The sequence below is a fragment of the Sciurus vulgaris genome (assembly GCF_902686455.1).
Source record: "Sciurus vulgaris genome assembly, chromosome: 10".
In the NCBI taxonomy this organism is placed as follows: domain Eukaryota; kingdom Metazoa; phylum Chordata; class Mammalia; order Rodentia; family Sciuridae; genus Sciurus; species Sciurus vulgaris.
Genome location: NC_136470.1, coordinates 54,181,232 through 54,201,336, shown reverse-complemented (window position 1 = coordinate 54,201,336; position 20,105 = coordinate 54,181,232). Strand labels below are relative to the sequence as shown.

General features: G+C 36.8%; 1 protein-coding gene across 2 annotated transcripts in view; it reads right to left on the bottom strand.

Annotated features, from left to right (window-relative positions):
- ALCAM (activated leukocyte cell adhesion molecule) overlaps positions 1 to 19,764 on the bottom strand; it is a 184,664-nt gene extending 164,900 nt beyond the window's left edge. Inside the window, exon 1 of one of the 2 annotated variants that reach the window (XM_079154974.1) lies at positions 19,093 to 19,764. In XM_079154974.1, coding sequence (XP_079011100.1) covers positions 19,093 to 19,165 — 73 coding nt within the window. In that variant the 5' untranslated portion in view covers positions 19,166 to 19,764. The remainder of the gene's footprint in view (positions 1 to 19,092) is intronic. The other variant, XM_079154973.1, reaches the window with a different exon arrangement.
- Between the last annotated feature and the right edge of the window lie 341 nt (positions 19,765 to 20,105).

The window sequence follows — 20,105 nt, the reverse complement described above, 5'->3', positions numbered from 1 at the left end:
AGGTCATTGATATGGACCCCAAAAAAGAGAGTCTCACTAATTTGATTTTGATAACATATTTGCTGAGACTACTTTTTGATACATAGACTAAACTGCATTAAAATTATTTACTGAAAAAGCTAAAAGTGAGATTGAATTTTTAATTTAAAAAGTAAAAACCAAAAAGCACAGATATTTAAACTTGAAATTGATTATACAACTATATCAGTCATTCTTTTGTAAAGTACATACTACTATGCATGGAGCATAGCAGATATTAAATACGTGGGAGCTACTGGTGACAATATGTTGGATTTATATTGCTTATTCTGGACAAATACATTTTGATAAGGTAATAAAAAAAGATTTAGAATTTCTAGGCAAGAATTTAGGAGATAGCTTCAGTCTCACATCACAGAAGCAAAATTTAACTAACAAGGTTGCCTATGAGGACAACAGGGTAAAGGCAGAAATAGAAGTGAAAACTCTGAACAAGGAGGAAGAATACAATGTAAAGTAAAATAAATAAAGAAACAAATAAAATCACATAAAAAGACTTAAGAAAAAGAGATTACACAAACAAGATTTTTTGGTCTAGGAAAAAACATATCAGACAGAATTAAAAATGGTTTTTCAGTTATCAAGTACCAACAATCCATAAGATACTATGATAAATCCAATTTGTTACTCTTTACCAGTAATGTCTTGTTTCCTAAAATGATATGTGAGTTTCAAAAACTCCAAGTTTATTTTTTTAGTAAAAATGAATATCATTTCATCTCTTTTATGTGTTTTTCATGGATTCGTAACTCTTCTTCAACATACAGAACAATAAAATGACAAAAATAACACTAGATTTTCTCCAAATTATCTCTAATAACTTACTGTATTTTATAAGCATTCAAGGCATGGCCCACAGTACATGTGTTTTCTGTGGTACAAATTTATTAAGTACTGCCTGCGTGACTCATTAATTTGCTAATGAAATCTTTTCTACACTATTTCTGCCATCTTCTGGGAAAAAATCTCTGATCAATATGTTTAATCTATGAATTAAAAACAGGAGAAATAACACCTGTCACTCATTGCCTATTTGGAACGTGTGCCTATAATTATCCTTACAAAAAAAAAGTGTAGTTTTAATATCTTCAGAAACTTACATTTTCAATTACAAATTAGTTTAAGTGATCTCCATATTTCTCTAGATGATCTCACATGAGATTTCAAGAAAGACAATGTGGAGAAATATGAGAAGAACCTTAAATACTTTACTAAAATGTTTGTATTTTACACTGTGTTTTCAGCAGAGAAGTTTCAATTCATATCCTGTGTCATTCTGATGGCAGAAGGGAGAACTTAATGAGAGTTTAGACCGATGTTGGTGAGGTAGTTTGGACCACGTTTCTTTTTTTCACTTCCTTAAAATATTATAATTGCTAGACTCTATTTTAATCTGCAGAATCTACCCAAATCTGTCTTTAAACACACATACACAGTTTTGTACTCCAAGTTGCCTCTGGCCTACTTACTAATGACATAAAACAACAACTGTTCTCAGAAACTGTGAACTACAGGCTGCAATGTGTCTCATTTTTAGCTTCACATTTCCTTTTAATTTTGGATTCCAATTTTGGGATTATAATGAAATGATGTTTCATTATCAGGTTGATGAATATGATGCTAATAATTCCTAGGTGATACTTTGGAGTTTCCAGATGACCTGGTATATAGAGTGAGTATAAGATTATGACCAATAAACAACATGTCATCACTCTCATTCATATTCCATTTATGGAGTGAAAAAAGAAGGTGGGGTAAACAGGACTTACAAGCTGGTAATTTAATAAGTTCGAACAACCTGTTGCTCTCTCTTTGTACCTGTTGGAATAAACTGGGTATATCATCATATTTGGGGGGAAAGATTAAGCGAAATTAAATACTTGAATAATACATTTATTAAGAGCTTACTAGTTGATAAGTACACTGCTGGCTGAAGTTTATGTGTACCAATTTCTTTAACTTTCCCAACAATTCTCTGAGATGGGGACTACTATCCTCCTTGCATAGATCGGTACAGAAGAGGGGTTAAGCAACCTTCTCAACGTCACCCAGCTGGAAAAGTAGAGGAGACTCCATTTTAGCATGACACAACTTGGCTATAGAGGTTACATTCTCAAACTCTAATATGTAATGGAAATGAACACAATAAAATATGCACTTACTTTAAAGAATACTCATGACTGTTATTTGTTAAAACTGTAATGAACTAGTTACAGGCCTCAATCACCAGGCTGCCCCCTTAACTGTCACAATGACGGAGAATCTAATTTGAATAAGAAATGTTTTAAAGCTATTTGCCCGTTGGCACTTTTTAAATATGCCAGAGAACTGAGTGATTTCTTTAACTGATATCATTTTAGTTACAAATTAGGAAGGCTGGGCAGGAAAAGGGGAAAACTGGGAAATGATATTGGTCAAATTATATTGTTATAAATGTGTGTATGTAGAAATAGGTAACAGTGAATCCCACCATCATGTGCAAGTATAACACACCCACAAAAATGTGGAAAAATATTTAAAGAAAAGAATTCAGGAAAACTAGATCTCTCTTGCACTACTGGTGGGAATATAAAATGGTACAGCTATTCTGAAAAGTAATTCTGCAATTTCTTACAAAACTAAACATGCAGTTATAATACAATATTGCAAAGAAATATAAATATTATATTCCCACAAAAACCAACAAGTGAATGTTCATGGCAACTTCATTCATAACTGTTAAAAACTGGAAACTACCCCAAAAGTCCTTCAACATTTGGTTGAACAAATTCTAGTACCTCTATACCATGGAATACCATTTAGCAATAAAAAGGAACAAACCATTAGAACATGTAACAACTTGAAGGGATTCAAAGAGACTGATGCTGACTGAAAATAAAGTCCATCTTAAAAAGTTATATATTATATGATCCCATTTATATAGCTTCCTTGAAATCTGCAATTGTACAATTGCTGATTAGTGGTAGCTGGGAATTAGGTAAGGGAGTAAGAAGGAAAGTATTGTCCTTAAAAAAGATCTTTTAATTATGATCTGTACAGAAACAACATGAGTGATCCTTGTAACAGCAATGTTTGGTATGGTGATTGTACACAAAAATTGACACATGACAAGATTTCACAGAACATGTGAAATTAGTAAAATATGTACAACATTGATGAATTCTGTTAATGTCAAATGTTGTGACACTGTACTATAACCAAAGCATTATCAATGGTGAAAACTGGATAAAGTGCCATGATATTGTGCCTCAGTTAAGCAAAGCATCATTGGTGGAAACTGGGCGACGGGCACATGGGAACTCTCTGTATTATTTTTAACAACTGCAAATAAGTCTACAAATCTCAAAATCTTTTTTAATAAATAAATAAATTTGGAAGGCTAATGTGTAAGATAATGCAATTTTCTATGGAATTCAATGAAGTCATTTTCATTTTGAATTAAAAATGAGGTTCATGATTTCAAGGTTTTATTCTTAACTAAATTTCATGTAAAATTATTAATTCAAACCTATGTGACCATGTGTGCAATATTCTTTCTCTAAATCAAAGTTAAATTTTGAATTAGAGTTTTTGGCTGCAAAGAAGTCATGTAGTAAAACATTTCCATTACAACAGTAAATCTCATAAAGGATAAAGGAATTGTCAGTATCACAGAAAGTAGATAAATAACTCTCTAACAGGCATATCTTAGGAGATTTCATAAATTTGAAAGGATTTAAGTTTTTAAATCATTTTGGTGAGTCTGTGACAAAAATTCTGTTTTTATGTATCTCTTCCATCACAACCAAATTAAAAAGTAAATAATATTAGATAAGATTGATACATATAAATTTAGTGTGAAAATATATTTGGAGTTATCTAAATCAAGAGGATATCTGGGAACATAAGAAATGAGGGCAGTGTGTGATTATAGACTGCTTCCACGTAGAAATTCATAAACATTCATTTAAAAATACAGATAGTAAGAAAAATATCAGCTACTTTATCTGCATTTTTCAAATGTCTAGCAATTTAATAGCTAGCATAAAATTAATATAAAACATGCATTATTTTAACATTAGAAATAAACTGTCCTCCTTCAATGTCTTGCCATATTAAAGGATGCTTCTCAAATCTATGCCTACTTTAATTTTGTCTAGTGATTGATTATTCAAAAGGTACAAAGAACTAAGAGCTGAGGTTTTAAAACATATATTAATACAGAAGAAATTTTTGAATCTCATGAATAAGAGGAGGATATTGTTCAATTTCTAAAACATACTTAATATTAAAATTACAGGTTTTAATAATTTTCACTATTTAATTAGAGGTCACTAGAAAATCAGAATAAATGAAAGCATCCTATGATGTTCATAAAAGGAAAGTAGTGGAGCTCCCTCTATTGAATTATGCTTGAGAAAGTGTGACTTGTATTTAAGATCATAATTCTATCATCCAAATGCCTATATTACAATAACTGGAAATTTTTTCTCTTTTCAAGGTCTAATATTTTCAAATTACAGTAATATAGTCAATATCAATTTCTAAGAATAATATGGTAAACTACACATTATCTATAATTTTAGAGCATGCATTATTTTTTTCTTACTGGAGTTTTGTTTGGGAGAAATTACATTTTAGAGCTATAACTTACAATTTGTGATTTGAATTTTGTTTTCCCAGAGTTATTAAAGCTGAACATTTCCCTGGCAATCTCTGGAACTAAAACATGCTAATAAAATATTTTTTCCAATTGTGGTATGGAAACACAAAATTTATTCAGATAGATCGGAAATATATCTTCTAATCAGTAAAATGAAATATTTCATAAATTTTTCTGATGTGACTAAACTGGTATTATCATAATATTATGATAACTGAAAATGTGATTAATAATAATTATTATTGGTTGAGTCCACTATATGTCAGGCACTGAGAAATGCAATATGTACTCTTTATGGTCATATTAATATCAAATAAACTTGATAATTGTTATCCTCAGTATATATATAAGAACAAACACTGGAAAGCAAACTTCTGCTGTGCTCTATAGCTCAAGTTCTTAAGCTCTTATGCAATGTGTTCAGTCTTGTGAAGTGACAGTCTATAAAAATTAAAAACAATGTATTTTTGAAATAAATAAATACTGCAATATTAAACCATATTTATCCACACACAAAAAAGTATCATTACTCAAACAGTTCAAATTCTTTTTAATCAAATATTTTGGATCAATTCTAGAGAATAACCACTTCCATATCATACTGTGAATCTCTACTCTTTTTTTTAACCTTTCTAAAAGAAAGGAGACATTTCTTAACAACAAAGGAAAACAACTGAATCAGTGTTTGTTTTAATAAACAGATACTTATTTTCTATCTCAGCATAATATGAAATATGATTTAACTAAGCAGAAACTATTTGACAACTAAGTTAGCTTCCACACAGGATGAATACAGTAGGAAATTTATCGAACAGGGTAAATACAAATATATATTACATTTTACTCCTAGATCTGCTATCAAAATTATTCATATTTAGAGTCATGCCCATCTGTGCAAAAATATAAAATTTACTCCTTAAAACCTCCATAAGCATTCTTTTTGAAAAATGTCATACCTATCACTAGGTAGAGAAAATGTTTGCAGAATAAAGTATGCTTGCAAAAAATTTGAATATTTAAAATTATTCCAGAAGAAACTGCTTGTTCATGAAATTACAGTATGTGCATACTAATATCAACTCCATTTTGAATATTTTTTGCTTTGTTTAAAAAATATTTACCTTCAGCATATACCTGTTGAAACCTCTTCATATACATATTGCTATGATTTTTCTGTAGAAAAGCCACTATAAAAAACAGATTTTGTTTGTGCTTTCCATAAGAGGTCCAAAAAGTACAAAGTAAAATGTATTTAATGATATTGACTTTTAAAAATATTTGCAAAGGATGGTACTTTTCAGCTTGAAAACAAAATTATAAGTCTGTTAAATTTGTTGGAAGAATTGTTCAAATTATGATTTATTTAGCAATAACAGATTTGTTTAGCAAGATCAATTATACAGGGTTTACAAATGGTATTAGTTAGACCACCCACACAATGTACCTACAATGAGCTGACACAAATAATTGGAAACCACCTGTATAATGAGAAACAGTATCAGATACTCTACAAGGCTCACATGTGGTTGCCTCTTAATCCACTTCTAAGTTAGCCAATCCAATTTCAGAGTCTTACAAAACAGAAGAAAATATTGCTTACAATTACACGGTCTTTACTTTAAAAGTTAGCAGTTCTAAAAGTTATATGTAAAGTCTTATGGGAGGAAAAATGATAAAAATCCATACTAAACAGATTTCCCCTGATTTTTGGCCCCATCCCATGTATAATGAAGGTAGATGCAAAATAAATATGTCATTTTTGCTTTATTTATTTATTTTTTATTATTTAAACAAGTGGGATACATGTTGTTTCTCTATTTGTACATGGAGTCAAGGTATACCATTTGTGTAATCATAAATTTACATAGGGTAATGTTGTTTGATTCATTGTTATTTTTTTCCCTTCCGCCCACCCCTCCCACCCTTCTTTTCCCTCTATACAGTCCTTCCTTCCTCCATTCTTACCACCCTCCTTATCCCTAACCCTAAACCTAATCCTAACCCTAACGCTGACCCCTCCTACCCCCCATTATATGTCCTCATTTGCTTATCAGCTAGATCATTAGTCTTTTAGTTTTTTGAGATTAGCTTATCTCACTTAGCATGATATATATGAAAAAATGTTCAACATCTCTAGTAATAAGAGAAATGCAAATCAAAACTACCCTAAGATTTCATCTCACCCCAATTAGAATGGCGATTATCAAGAACACAAGCAACAATAGGTGTTGGGGAGGATGTGGGGAAAAAGGAACACTCATACATTGCTGGTGGGGTTGCAAATTAGTGCAGCCACCCTGGAAAGCAGTGTGGAAATTCCTCAGAAAGCTTGGAATGGAACCACCATTTGACCCAGCTATCCCAGTCCTTGGCCTATACCCAAAGGACTTAAAATCAGCATACTACAGAGATACAGCCACATCAATGTTCATTTTTGCTTTATATATGAGTGTAACTCTCATGATTCTAATTCGTCCATAAGTTTTAAGCAAATAAGAATCAACCATTCTGTTTAAAAATATAGATTAATAGTACAGAGTTAAGGAAGAACACAAGGAAAGGACATCCTCAGGTATTTTTGTTGAGATTTTAAAAAGTTACATACTCTTTGAAATGTCAATTTAGAATTTCTTTCTAAATGAAAACTGGACATATTATTTGATTCAGCAATTTCACTTCCAGGATAACTTCTTTCCAACATAATTGTTCATTAGGACTTCCATTGCTCTATTATTTGCAATAACAAAAGATGGGAAACAATTTACACTTCCAAGAACTGGCAAAATGGTTAATTATGATGGTACAATAACATCTAATACACCATTTTGAAAAATAAGGTGGAACACTATGTGCTGATGAAATAATCTTTTTAATCTGTACAATATGCTAAGTGAAAAAGGAAAAGTGCATTGCACACAGTATGTTCCCACTTCACTGTTTTTCAAAGAGGAAAGGTACATATGCAAATATTTGCTAGAATATGAGTATTTGAATAAGACAGAGATCTCCTGAACTCCACAACTGGTAAATTAATTAGCAGGGTTGCAGAAAAATATTTGAACAGCTTCAAGTATCCTTGGTTTCTGCCTCAACCTTTAGAGCTTCTTTAGTTTCCCTAGAAATTGAAAGATGCCACTTTACCTCCAGGAGTTAGTAGCTAAGTTCCTTCCTATCTTATCGTCTTCTTCCAAGCTATTTATTACTCAGCAGATGCCTCAAATGTCACTTCCTGAAACTTTTCCAGCTCTCTCCTAAAACCCAGACCTGATCTGGCCACCATGATGTACAGTGCTCTTTAGTTCTTCTAGTTCTTAGCAAAACTTGTAGAAAATAGCTATATAATTAGTTGATTCACACCTTCTTTCTGGAGAGGACACGATGTCTTTGAGTGATAGGTGCTTGACTGTTGAGTAACTAGTTTATTTCCTTATCCCCAAGCACATTGTTGTACACATACTGCGAACTTGCTTAATATTTGTTGAGTGCTATTATATATGTTGAATGGTCAATTCACATACATTTTAATTTTAGGTGATCAACAATGTGATGTTAGGCAAGCAGCTAAGTCACTTCAAGGTTTTTTACAGTTCTAAAGTCTTTACTCTGAGCTTGTGACCATACATTATGTCTCTAATCCTTCAAAATCTCTCTCCCACTCTTTTTCTCTACCCTGCTACTCTTTCTCTCTCTCTCTCTCACACACACACACACACAGAAACACTGATCTTTCCATAATTTCATTTCATGGGAAGTTAAGATTTAAACCCTAGGAAATTTTTTATTAGACACTGCTTGAGCCTCTTCAATAAGTTATATTTTTTTGCCCAATGATACAGAAGAAGAGAGTGTATATTGTTAATATGGGGCAAGACTCTGTGGTAAGGGTCTTAACTGTTGTAACATTCAGTATTATTATTTTAAGTAGTAGACTAATTGCAAATATGGTCCTAATTCTCTCTTCCTGGTCTTTAGCCACCCCTTTTACAAAGTGACTTTTTAGCTCCCTCCTCCATGATTTCCCCACCCTTATTTCCCCTACCAAAGCTTGGCTTGTGATGTCTTCACGAACAGAACATGACAGAAGACGGTTGCCAGTTCTGAAGCTGGGTCAAGAATACTCTATGATTCCATCTCACTTCAGTCAGAATGGCATTTATCAAGAATACAAGCAACAATAAATGTTGACAAGGATGTGGGGAAAAAGGTATAACCATATATTACTGGTGGGAATGCAAATTGGTGCAACCATTATAGAAAGCAATATGAAGATTCCTCAGAAACTTGGAATGGAATCACCATTTGACCCAGTTATCCCACTCCTCAGTTTATACCCAAAGAACTTAAAATCAACATACTACAGTGACACAGCCTCATCAATGTTTATAGTAGCTCAATTCACAATAGCTAAACTATGGAACCAACCTAGATGCCCTTCAATAGCTGAATGGATAAAGAAAATGTGAATATTACTCAGTTTTAAAGAACAATGAAATTATGGCATTTTCTGGTAAATGGATGGAGTTGGAGAATATCATGCTATGAGAAATAAGTGAAATCCAAAAAACCAACGACTGAATGTTTTCTCTGATATGCAGCTGCTAATTCGCAATGGGGGCGTCTAGGGAAGAATAGAGTTACTTTATATTAGGTAGAGGGGAGTGAAGGGAGGGGAAGCAGTATGGGGGAAGGAACAATAGTAGCCTGAAACAGACAGTATTACCTCATGTACATGTATGACTGCATGACCAATGTAATTTTGCAATATGTATAATCAGAACAGTGAGAGATTAGACTTCATTTATGTGTGATCTATCAAAATGTATAAATGTATCCAATGATAATGTACAACTAATTAGAACAAATAAAATTTTAAAAATCAAAAAGAATAGCATGCTCCTGCTTTCTCTTAAAATTTTGTTTCTATCATGAGAACAGACTGAGGCAAGAATTTGTGAGAGTGAAAGACATGGAGGAGAGTTCATTTCTCCTGAACAACAGTCAACCTACTCCTAGAAGCAGAGCTGCCAAGGCTGACCCACAGCAGACTGCAGAGGAATGAAGGCATCCAGTTAAAACCAGAAAAAGTACCCAACCAAGTCCAGATGGAAAGGCCAACCTGAAGAATAATGAATTAAATAAACAGCTGCTGTTTTAAGTCACTACATTTTGGAGTGCTTAATTATGCTGGAATAGTTAACTGACAACCTGTAGTTCAAAAATTTAGGATCAGCAGCTGAACTTCTTATGTATTTGGTTGATATACAGTAAGGTGAATTCCATTCCAAGAAACATCCTAACTATTCTGGAGAATTCTTGGGTACATTGTAACAAGAGTTTTAGTCACGGAGGCCAATAAGCTCTTTCTTCATTCTGCCCTGTTGTTGAGAACAAAACTGTAGCATCCTTTACCATATGCACTTAGATAATGCCCTCTTAACTTTCATTAGCTACATCCATTTTAGGGGTTTTCTGAATACCCAAAACACTCTGGGGTAACTGACCCTAATGTTACACATAGATACCTAATATTACATGTGGACACCTAATTTGGTGGGAATCATAAATTTTAGTACCAACTGTTCTCACCACACTGTTTTCTGCCCCAAGTCATGTCACCATATCTGACTCATACAACTGTTGGATTGCAGCTACTAATGGTAGCTTACATGTACAGAAAGACTGGGTGCTTCCATCAACTTTATAGACTACTGTGATAATTTTTTTAGAGTCAAATTGATAGTGGTGCTACTGAGAAACCTTATAGAACAACACAATAGGAGGTGCACAATTTGCTGTGAAAGGATTTCAGGCTCAGACTGAAATAAGACTTCCACAAATAACTGCATACCTAAGTGTAGCTCCAAGGTGAATTTTAAACATTTCTATTCCCTTGGCAACTCAGGTAAATTCAGTTTGCATGCCAAACTATGGGGTTCTCTCTCTCTCTCTCTCTCTCTCTCTCTCTCTCTCTCTCTCTCTCTCTCTCTCTCTCTCTCTCTTTCACACACACACACACACACACACACACACACACACACACACACAGAAACTGTCCATACTTTCATTCCATTGGAGGTTGATTATTAATAGTGGAAATAAGACCTACCAGAGAGACTCACATGGTTTCCTCTCTGGGAGGTCACAGATTTTGGCCAAGGTTCTAGAAGAGGGAAAATCCACTATAGAATTCCGACACTCCATACGATAACCTTATCTCTCTTCGACTTGATTTAAAATAGGCACATAACACCTTAGAGATATTTCACTATAGTTGATATTTAAATTTTAGAAGGTTAGAAATGCACACTCTATCAGGATGAGAAATGCTTTTCTAACAGCGAAGTTCTAAGACCCACATAGAGTTTATAAGTTACTAATAATTATGGTGTGTTATTCAGTTGCCCATCACTAGAATGAAATACATCAGGTAATTAATTTATAAAAAGAAAAGGTTTATTTTGTCTCACAGTTTTGGAGGTTTCAGTCCATGATTCATTGACACTATTATTTTGAGCCTGTAATGAGGCAGCACTTCATGGTGAAAGCACATGTCAGAACAAGTCATCTACATCATGATCCAAGGAGCAAGAGGAAGAGGAAGGGGCTAGGGTGCCACAACTCTTTTGGGTTCATGCCCTCAATGACCTAAGGACCTCTCACTAAGATGCACCTCTTAAGGGTCCCAACAACTTCCAATAATTCCATCCTTAAGGCCAAGTCTTAACAATTAGTTCTCTGAGTATATTCAACATCCAAATTATAGAATATTGTTACCATCTAATTTGTCATCCAAAATGAACTTCTGAAGATAGAAAAGGGTGACATTATTAATAATCACACCTGATTATCAGGCATACAATAGGACCATCTTTCCTAGATATACCAGGAAGTATGACCAGCCTACTAATAATGTGCTATTAAGCCAGACAGCCCCAAAAGATAATGAATAAACAAAAACAAATGTCTACAACAGGTAACCAAACAGGTGACACAACAGGTGTCACAACTTGGGAAATGCCTAGCTGATTGCACCTCCAAAGGGTTCATAAAATGAATTTGCAATAGTTCAATACACAGACTTTAACTCTAAAAGCTCAGAAACTTATTTTAGATGGTTACTAAAACTTTTGCCATTTTTCAAGGATGAACTCACTAACCAAACTCATAAACCAACTTATTGTTTTACATAGAGCAGTTATTACCAAGGGAATACAATGTTCACAATTCTCTAGCTAGTGCATCTTCTCCCTGTAAATTAGCTATATAAGAAGCTGTGTTATAATTAGAGGATTTCTTAGTGACATGAAATCACAGCGTGGGAAAATTCATTATACTATTTGAACATTTAGAGCATTAAGTCTTTATAATAGGTTCTATCTACCTCTATTAAAAAGCTGCATCAGCTAAGGACATTGGGAAATGTCATGTCTTCTAGCTGGAGGGGTCATTTCCACCATAGGAGAAAAGTGTTTGTATGCATAAATACTTCCAAAAAGTACCTTTGGTTAATCACTCTTCTTGCTTTCTCTACTGATCTTTTCTATCCTGAACCAAAAGTTCCTTACTAATATGCATGATTTCTTTTCTTCTTCTTTTTTTTTTTTTTTTTCAGTAATACACTATCAAAATGTCATCATGTCTGCTGGCCAGTAACTCCTTCTTCCCATCAGGCAATTTTGCATATAGCTGTGTTTTTCATGATGGTTTTATTTTTCAGTTTAATCTCAGGAAGCAGTATTAATATTCTTATTCCCATATTCTTTGGCAAAATTTTTGTTAGCCCATCAATGGCAGGTGCTGCCATGTAAAAAAAAAAAAAAGCTTAGTTTTCTGTGTATGCAAAGAAATGCAACAAAAGCTAAAAGTGAAGCATCTTTATGGTGTCAAGCCTTTTACTGGACTAAAGAATACACAGATGTAGATAAGATTTGATATTGCAAACTGAATGCATAGCATACACCTGTAATCCCAACAACTTGGCAGGCAGAGGTAGGATGATCACAAGTTTGAGGTCAACCTAGGCAACTTATCTCAAAATAAAAAATAAAATGGACTGGGGATAGAACTCAGTGATAGAAGTGCTTGCCTAACAAGCATAGCTCTTGTGTTCAATCTGCAGTATCCACCCCACCCTCCACATAAAATGATATTGCAAAAGTTCATAGTCATCTGAGAAAAAATGTAGCCAATAGCATGCAATATGGCAAAGTCAGCAGCAAAAGACAAGTACAGGGAAAAGTCAGGACACACTTCAGTCATTATTGAAATTACAATCCTGGTTTTACCTTAAAGGTAGAAAGAATACAAAAGTTATTTTGTTTTCATTCACAGTTCATATAAGACAACCTAGAATGTCTAAAACTATACACTACAGATAAAAAGAACAAAAATGTATTCAGATCTGGCTGAGGTTGTAGTTCAGTGGTAGAGTGCTTGCCATGCAAAAAAAAAAAAAAAAAAAAATTGAATTTACATCAACATCTGAATCTGAGGGAGTATTCTGGGGATTTATCCCAAGAAAATGATGATGATGATGAATTGGAAAGCTGGCTGATAATTTAATCAGCAAATTTACTTAATTTCTCTGTTGACATCATCACAATAAACTAATTAAAAAGGAAGTCCTTTGAATTCAATCTTTGATCTTCTCTGCCATTGATGGATTTGATGTTACTGTTTTCTAATGTGTAAATGATTTCATAAACCATTAAAAGTAGCAATTTCTTTTTCTAAAATCAGGTATATCAATAACCTCTGGAGAGTCAATCCACCTAGCTAACAAGACAACTCATATTAAGAAAAGGGCATTACTTCTTTATATATTCATTCATAGACATATAAAGAAATGACATAAATGTGTTTAAGAAAATGGTCATAAAGTAAGGATAAATTTTTATTAAACACTGGAAGTGTGACTTACAAAGATAAACATTTAAATGATTCTTGATGAAAGTGAGATTGGACAAAGTCAGAAAACTATACCAATTGCCATGGCTATAGAACGTTTTCCTTGTGAACATCAGGAGTCCATGATATTTCTACCATCTGCAATGATTGCAAAAACTTAATTTCTCTCATAGATATAGTAAGGCCTATTTGGCCAGGATTTTGCATCAGTTCATAGAGTGAAACAGGAGAGAGCTGAGAGAGAGAGAGAGAGAGAGAGAGAGAGAATGAAAGAATGAATGAGAGAGAAAAACAGATGCAAGTCAGAGAAGTTAGACAGCTAATTTCTGATGCACCTATTACCCCACAGCTTAGTTTCATTACACTGAAATATATGAATTCTTAGTAGGCCAAATACAGGCATGTTCATTAAGTACTTCAACTCAAGTCAAATTAGGTAATCCTTTGATTAGGAGCTGTTTTGGATTGTGTACAACTCCGATTTCCCCTTCAATGGAATGGGTAATTGAGAACTGACTAGATAAATAAGAGGAAGCATTAAAAGCTAATTTCATTCTTGGAACATACACTACAAAAATGGCCTATGATAATAGGTTACCATAAAACAATCTGAATACCAGAGCACATTTGGAACTAGTCCTATCTGAAATCTATAAGACATTCCATTCAATATTAAAGTGGAAAAATAAGGTGAATTTTGTTGTTTAAACAGAATTGAACTGAACAAAAATATCTGTAACTCCAAAAAGATAATGCTTTGTATACTGTATGCATAGCACAATAACTGTAGGGCTTGACCCTATCAAATAGCATAAAACATCATATTCTTAAATATAAAATATATTTAAATTTTGATTTTGTTCTCCATAGGAAGGGAAAATTCTGCTTAATTAAAAAAGTAATAAAAGTACAAATGGACATTTTATGATCTTTTCCATTTCTTATTGAAAATAAGAGGAGCTGATAATTAAATAAATAATATCACCCACCATTCCCAAGAAAACGTTCTTTAATATTTTAATGAGTAAATTCATTCTTCATGTATTACATACATTTACGTGTCAGAAATGAGATAGGCCTTTGTGAAAACAACAATGAAGAATAAAATTAAAACTTTGGGAGGAACTGAGCTTAAGTTTCTATGTATACACAGAGCCTCAGAGGTACTCTTTTATCATAGCTGCACCTATGTGGCTCTACCACATATTTGGGATATAAATTGCATGTGTCGACTTGAGTTAATAGCTCAGGGAGGTGGAACTCTTTGATATAGTTTTATGCTTAATAAATGGCCAGAACAGAAAGAGGTGTGTCTGGGGATATAAGACATGATAATTATAAAGCATTAAAAATACTATCTGAAAAAATGCTGCCATTGTACACAAACTCATGCTGACAACTGAGGCAGTGCCCAGTTTTACAAAGGCCAAGGTTATTGACATGGAAATTTTAGGAAGGAGAAGAAAAATGGGGAGAAAAAGAAAAATAAATAAAAAAAGAAACATTTTTGCTTGCTTTTAAAATGGCCAAAGTAATAATTAAGTGGAATAAGTTAAAGGGTGTTATTCTATTAACAATATAATTAAAGAATATAGAATATTTTACTGCTAAAAATTTCAAAATGCTGATCAAGGGGATTACTATTCTTTCTACAATCGAACCATTGTAGATGTACAATCATACCATTTTATAGGTAATAAATTTAAAAAGGAGCATAAAAATAATTCTCCCAGGGTCTCAACATTCTTATATGGCACAGCTAAAAACTGAACACTTGCATCCCAACTCCAATACAAAGAGTATTCTAATAATATTTAAGACTTTTAAAGCGGGCTTTTATTGATTTTCTACTTCTTAGTAAGTCAACAGTAGACATTCATTCTCATCTGAATTTCTATTACCAGAGATAAGGTAGCTTGATTTTTCCAAAAAGTCAGAGGAAGTTTGGAATCGAGTAATGCAAAATATTTTGGATTTCTATAGGTTTTAAAACAACAGTAAAGATTTTTATTTCCTTCTAGATTATAGAAGTAATATAGGGTGCTCATAGGAGGCTTTGTCACATATACATTTTACCATCAGTCATTATTTATATTTCATTTTGGGAATTGTATGTGCAATTTTAACAGAGGCAGGCTTGCAGAAGGGACTGGTTAGGCTCACAGTTTTCTGAAACCTAAAAGCAATTCCTACTTTTGAAGTCTCTTTTCCCAAAAGGGTGGGAGACTAATTCCTCTCCATCACTTTATTTTTTTTAATTGCCCTATTAAGTTCTGGAAGAGCAAGTACTAAATATCATAATTTATAAAAGTAGAAAAAAAAAGAAATAAAATTAGCAGTTGGGGTCCACTGATACTTTTCTAGTTAATACAATTTATATAAATTTTGTCCAGAATGAGACAAATAGAAAAACACTATTGGAAAAAAAATGATTGTCTGCCCAAATAGGTCAAATAGGTTTTGTTGTTGTTGTTGTTGTTTTAATCTTATGACATTAGGAACAAAGTGTATTTGAGCTGGAAGAAATCTCTGAAAGAATATTCTTAGTTCAACCTTTTATTTTACACATGAGAAAGTTGAAGCCCAAAAAGGTTAAATGACTTGCTCAAGTGCCTGAAGGAAGATGGTCCTGAGCCAAGCCTCAGAAAGCAATTTACTGCAAATAGTATTCCATTAAATTTTAAATTGCTATTGGATTAAATAAATCAGGGGAAAACTATATGTATATTATTTTATGAATATATAGTTTTATATATGTATAGGCTAGTAGTTTGTAGTTTTTAAATTAATAAATTTTAATAATCCCCCATCACTACTCTGAGGACATTATGTGAGCTGATGCTTTTTCCAAGGCCTGTTGAGATAAACTGATATGTTCCAAACATAATACTCCACTGAAAACAACTTTATGTCTTGAAAGGAACCTTTATCAGTGAATACTTATGAAAAATCCTGGAGAGGGGTGTACACAGTTGATGCAAGTAAAGAAACAGTTAACTGGAAAACCCCACCTCTTTGTAAATAATCAAGGAAAGCCATTTTTTTTTTAAAGCAATACAAAATGTCACCACAGGCTGACGCTCTTTTACAAGAATAATGAGATTTTTGCTACCTCGGATGCTGAGCACACACCATTTCATTTCCTTCATGTTTAATTCAGTTTGGGTGGCTTGATACATATTCTCCCCCGCCCTTAAAAACAGGTAACATGGCATGCCTAAAATGAATTGAAGACTACTGTACCGACTACAGGCCGAAAGACCTACAAGAGCAGTTTCACAAACTCGAGTTTGTTCTCCAGTACGGGACACACAATTAATACTGTTCCGGAAATGAAGAGAGACAGCCAGGGAAGTCAGTCGGGTGAATGAAGGCAGCCACAGGCACTGCACCCCCAACTAGCTCTGTTATGCAGAGAGCTCTGAAGGAGGCGCGCTTGCCGTCCAGGACCTGAGTGCAGACGCAGCGCCTTAGTGTCATAATCCTTCCTTTTTTTAAAAACACACTGACACTGCACCGAGGAGTTCGCCAATGCCAGCCCGGTTATTCAAGAAAACCGAGAATCTGAGGGTCTGTGGCATCCCAGGCCCACAGCTGCAGCGGTTGGCGGCGCTGAGAAAGCGCTCCCTGCTCGCGCAGAGCGCGCAGCCCCGTGCCCGTTGGACAGGAGAGCCTGCGGCGCGGAAAGAAGCGCTAGGAAAAAGCTCTGAAAGAGGAACCTCTCCCCATTTTGGCAGCTAAATGGTGAAGAAAAACCTGTCCTCTGACTTGGCCAACTGAAAATAAATTCCAGCGCGACCGCAAGAGAAAGGAAACTGGGCGTGTGCCTGTGGTCGGGGGCGGGGACGTAGAGGATCTACACTCTCGAAGTCGCGAGAGGGTTAAAAATGAACACCAAGTATGGGCGTGTGGATCTTTACATTTTACAAGCTACATCACTCTCGTCCTCCCTTCTTGACTCTCCTCCCCTTGGCTCCAGAGTGTCTTTCCTTTCCCCCATCGGACACTGGGTTCAGGAAAAAGTGAAATCCACACCGTGTCAGACCCAAGAGGGTCTCCCCTTCCCATCTCCCCGGTGTTTTCACCTGCTTTAAAACGGTTCAACTCTGCTTTCACAGTCCCCGCCCCAGAGCCTCACATTTGTCACAGACGCCTTTCTCAGCCTCAGAAACAGCAGGTGAGATCATTACCTCACCTACAAATGTAACTTTAATAAAGAAAACTGGACAGGGCACCCCCCACAAACGCACACACACACACACACACAGAAGCAGCAGCAGCACAGCAGTAGCAGCTCACAAACACTTGAGATCTTTCCCTCTAGCTCTAGTTCCCAGCCCTACTTTCCCCCTCTTTCCCGGGGGAGATTCAGAGGCTTCGAAAGCTCTCTGCGGTCTCAGCATGCCAACAACTGAAAGAATGTGCAGCAATAAAGGAAGCGAGAGTTTTTTCTTTGCTATAAACTAAAGAAAGGGGAAAGAACAAACAAGTCAAAAGCATGACGTAGTTTAACTGGCAACTATCTGCGAGGGGATGGAAATCAAAACTTCAAAGGTAAAATCCTCACGTCCAGCGAGGAAATGAACCTGATGCTCTGTCAAGTGACTGTGAGCGCTCAGAATGCCCGGTTGGGACTAACTCATGTCACTCGCTCGGCGGGCCTCAGGATGCCAGGGCCAGGGGACGCTCCGAGGGCGAGGAAAGGGATTCCCCGAGAGATATTTTAGTTAATGGGAATTTTGCCTTCCCCCACTCCTTTTCTTCTACGGTTTGGTATAGAACTGAGAACTGTCAGAGGCACTATCACGGGTCCGGGAAATGCAGGAGCCCAAGATCTCCCAAACGTAGCAGCTAATTCCAGTTCGGCCAGCATTATTTGCCTGCCTTCACCCCTACACTCACCACCCACCTAGACAATGGAACTATGGTTTAAGGGTTAGGTTTTTCGTTTGTGTGTGTTTGTGTGCTTTTTAAAGGGGGTGAGTAAATTCCTTCCTTTCTCCTCTACCCCTCCCATCCCTTCTTCACCACATAACAAGGGGAAGTTCTAGGGGATTTATCACGACAAAGTGCTAATGGTTATTTCAGTCGAAAGCTAAACGAAAGGAAAACTGCCCCGGGCGCAGTGACGTGGACTTTGATACCCAGAGACTGGAGGGATTGTCAGAGGGCGAGAGCCTGCCTCTTAGCCGGGAGCCACAGGGACAAGGCGAGATTGTCTGACAAATTTTGCCCGTGGGTTCTTGCTGCTCCAACCCCGGCCTTACCCAAAGTTCCTGTAGCTTTACCCAGCTCTCTGCCCAAACTTGAGCCAATCAGTCAAGCCCAAAAGAGTGACACAGGTGACTGAGCCCAGGGCCAGGTCTGTGCCTAGACGGCCTTCCCCTTACCTCCCCCACCACTCGCCTGCGTGCACAGCCACGGGATGCGAAGCCAGGGCTAGAAAACTAGAAAACTGCCCCTGGCCCAGGTCAGTCCCGGGCCGCTCCGAGGCCCTTGCTCACCTGGCCTGAGGATCGCAGCAGAGATCAAGAGGCAGAAAACCAGACGGCTGGAGGGGGACGCCTTGGATGCCATATTCCTCCTCCTTCTCGAGAGCCACTGACAGAGTCCACGCCGCAGGAGGGGGCGACGTCCCGGGCCCCACCGTGCCCCGCACTCGTGGGTCCGGACGCAGGGGGCAGCGGTTTTCCCCAGACACACTGTCCCCTGGGCTGTGGCGGCGTTGCACCTTCAGATCTCCACCACTCGCAACTTTCCACCACGCAATACCCGCAACTCCTCCGCCCTCCCCCTCAGCACCCGCCCTCGGTCCCTTCGGCTGCTCCTCCCAGGACCGGCGACCCTCGGCTTCCTCGGAGACACTTGAGTGATACGGAAAGGTGTACGTGGTTCTTTTGGGCTGGTATCTTCTGTTAGTTTTCTTCTCTTGCAATAATAATGTTGATAGTTGTAGTGTGTATAAAAAGCTCGGTGCTGAGAAGGAATCGCCCCGGGCGGCTACGGGGGCGGGGGGCGGGCGGCGGGTCTCCTCAGGTGGCAGCACTGGCAGCAGCGAAAGCGGCGGTAGCAGTAGCAGCGGTGGTGGCAGCGGTCTCCGGGCTGCTCTGAGTGGAGAGACTGGAAGGCGTGTGTAACTGCCTCTCTCCTCCTCCCTCCCGCCTCTACTCTCCCTCTTCTCCCCTCCCCGCTCCCCTAGACGCAGAGCCAAGCAGGTGGTTGGAGCGCCTCGCTGCAGCCTAGAGGCGCTGCAGGACCGAGTGGGAAATTGAGCCCAGCGCCGGGACTCTGGTGGGGGGAGTATCTCGTGCCTCAGCCCTGGCGCCCGGATGGGCGGGGCTTCATGAGGACTCCACCCTCAGGGGCACGTCCGCCAATCAGGAGCAGGTTCGGTTGCGGCGCGCCGCCCGGTGGGTCTACCCGACTGACACTTCCCGAGTGTTACCAGCGCCCTGGTGAGATGGCCTCTCACTTTCTACTGCCCACCCAGCCTCGCCCGCAGTTCAAAAAGCCAAAT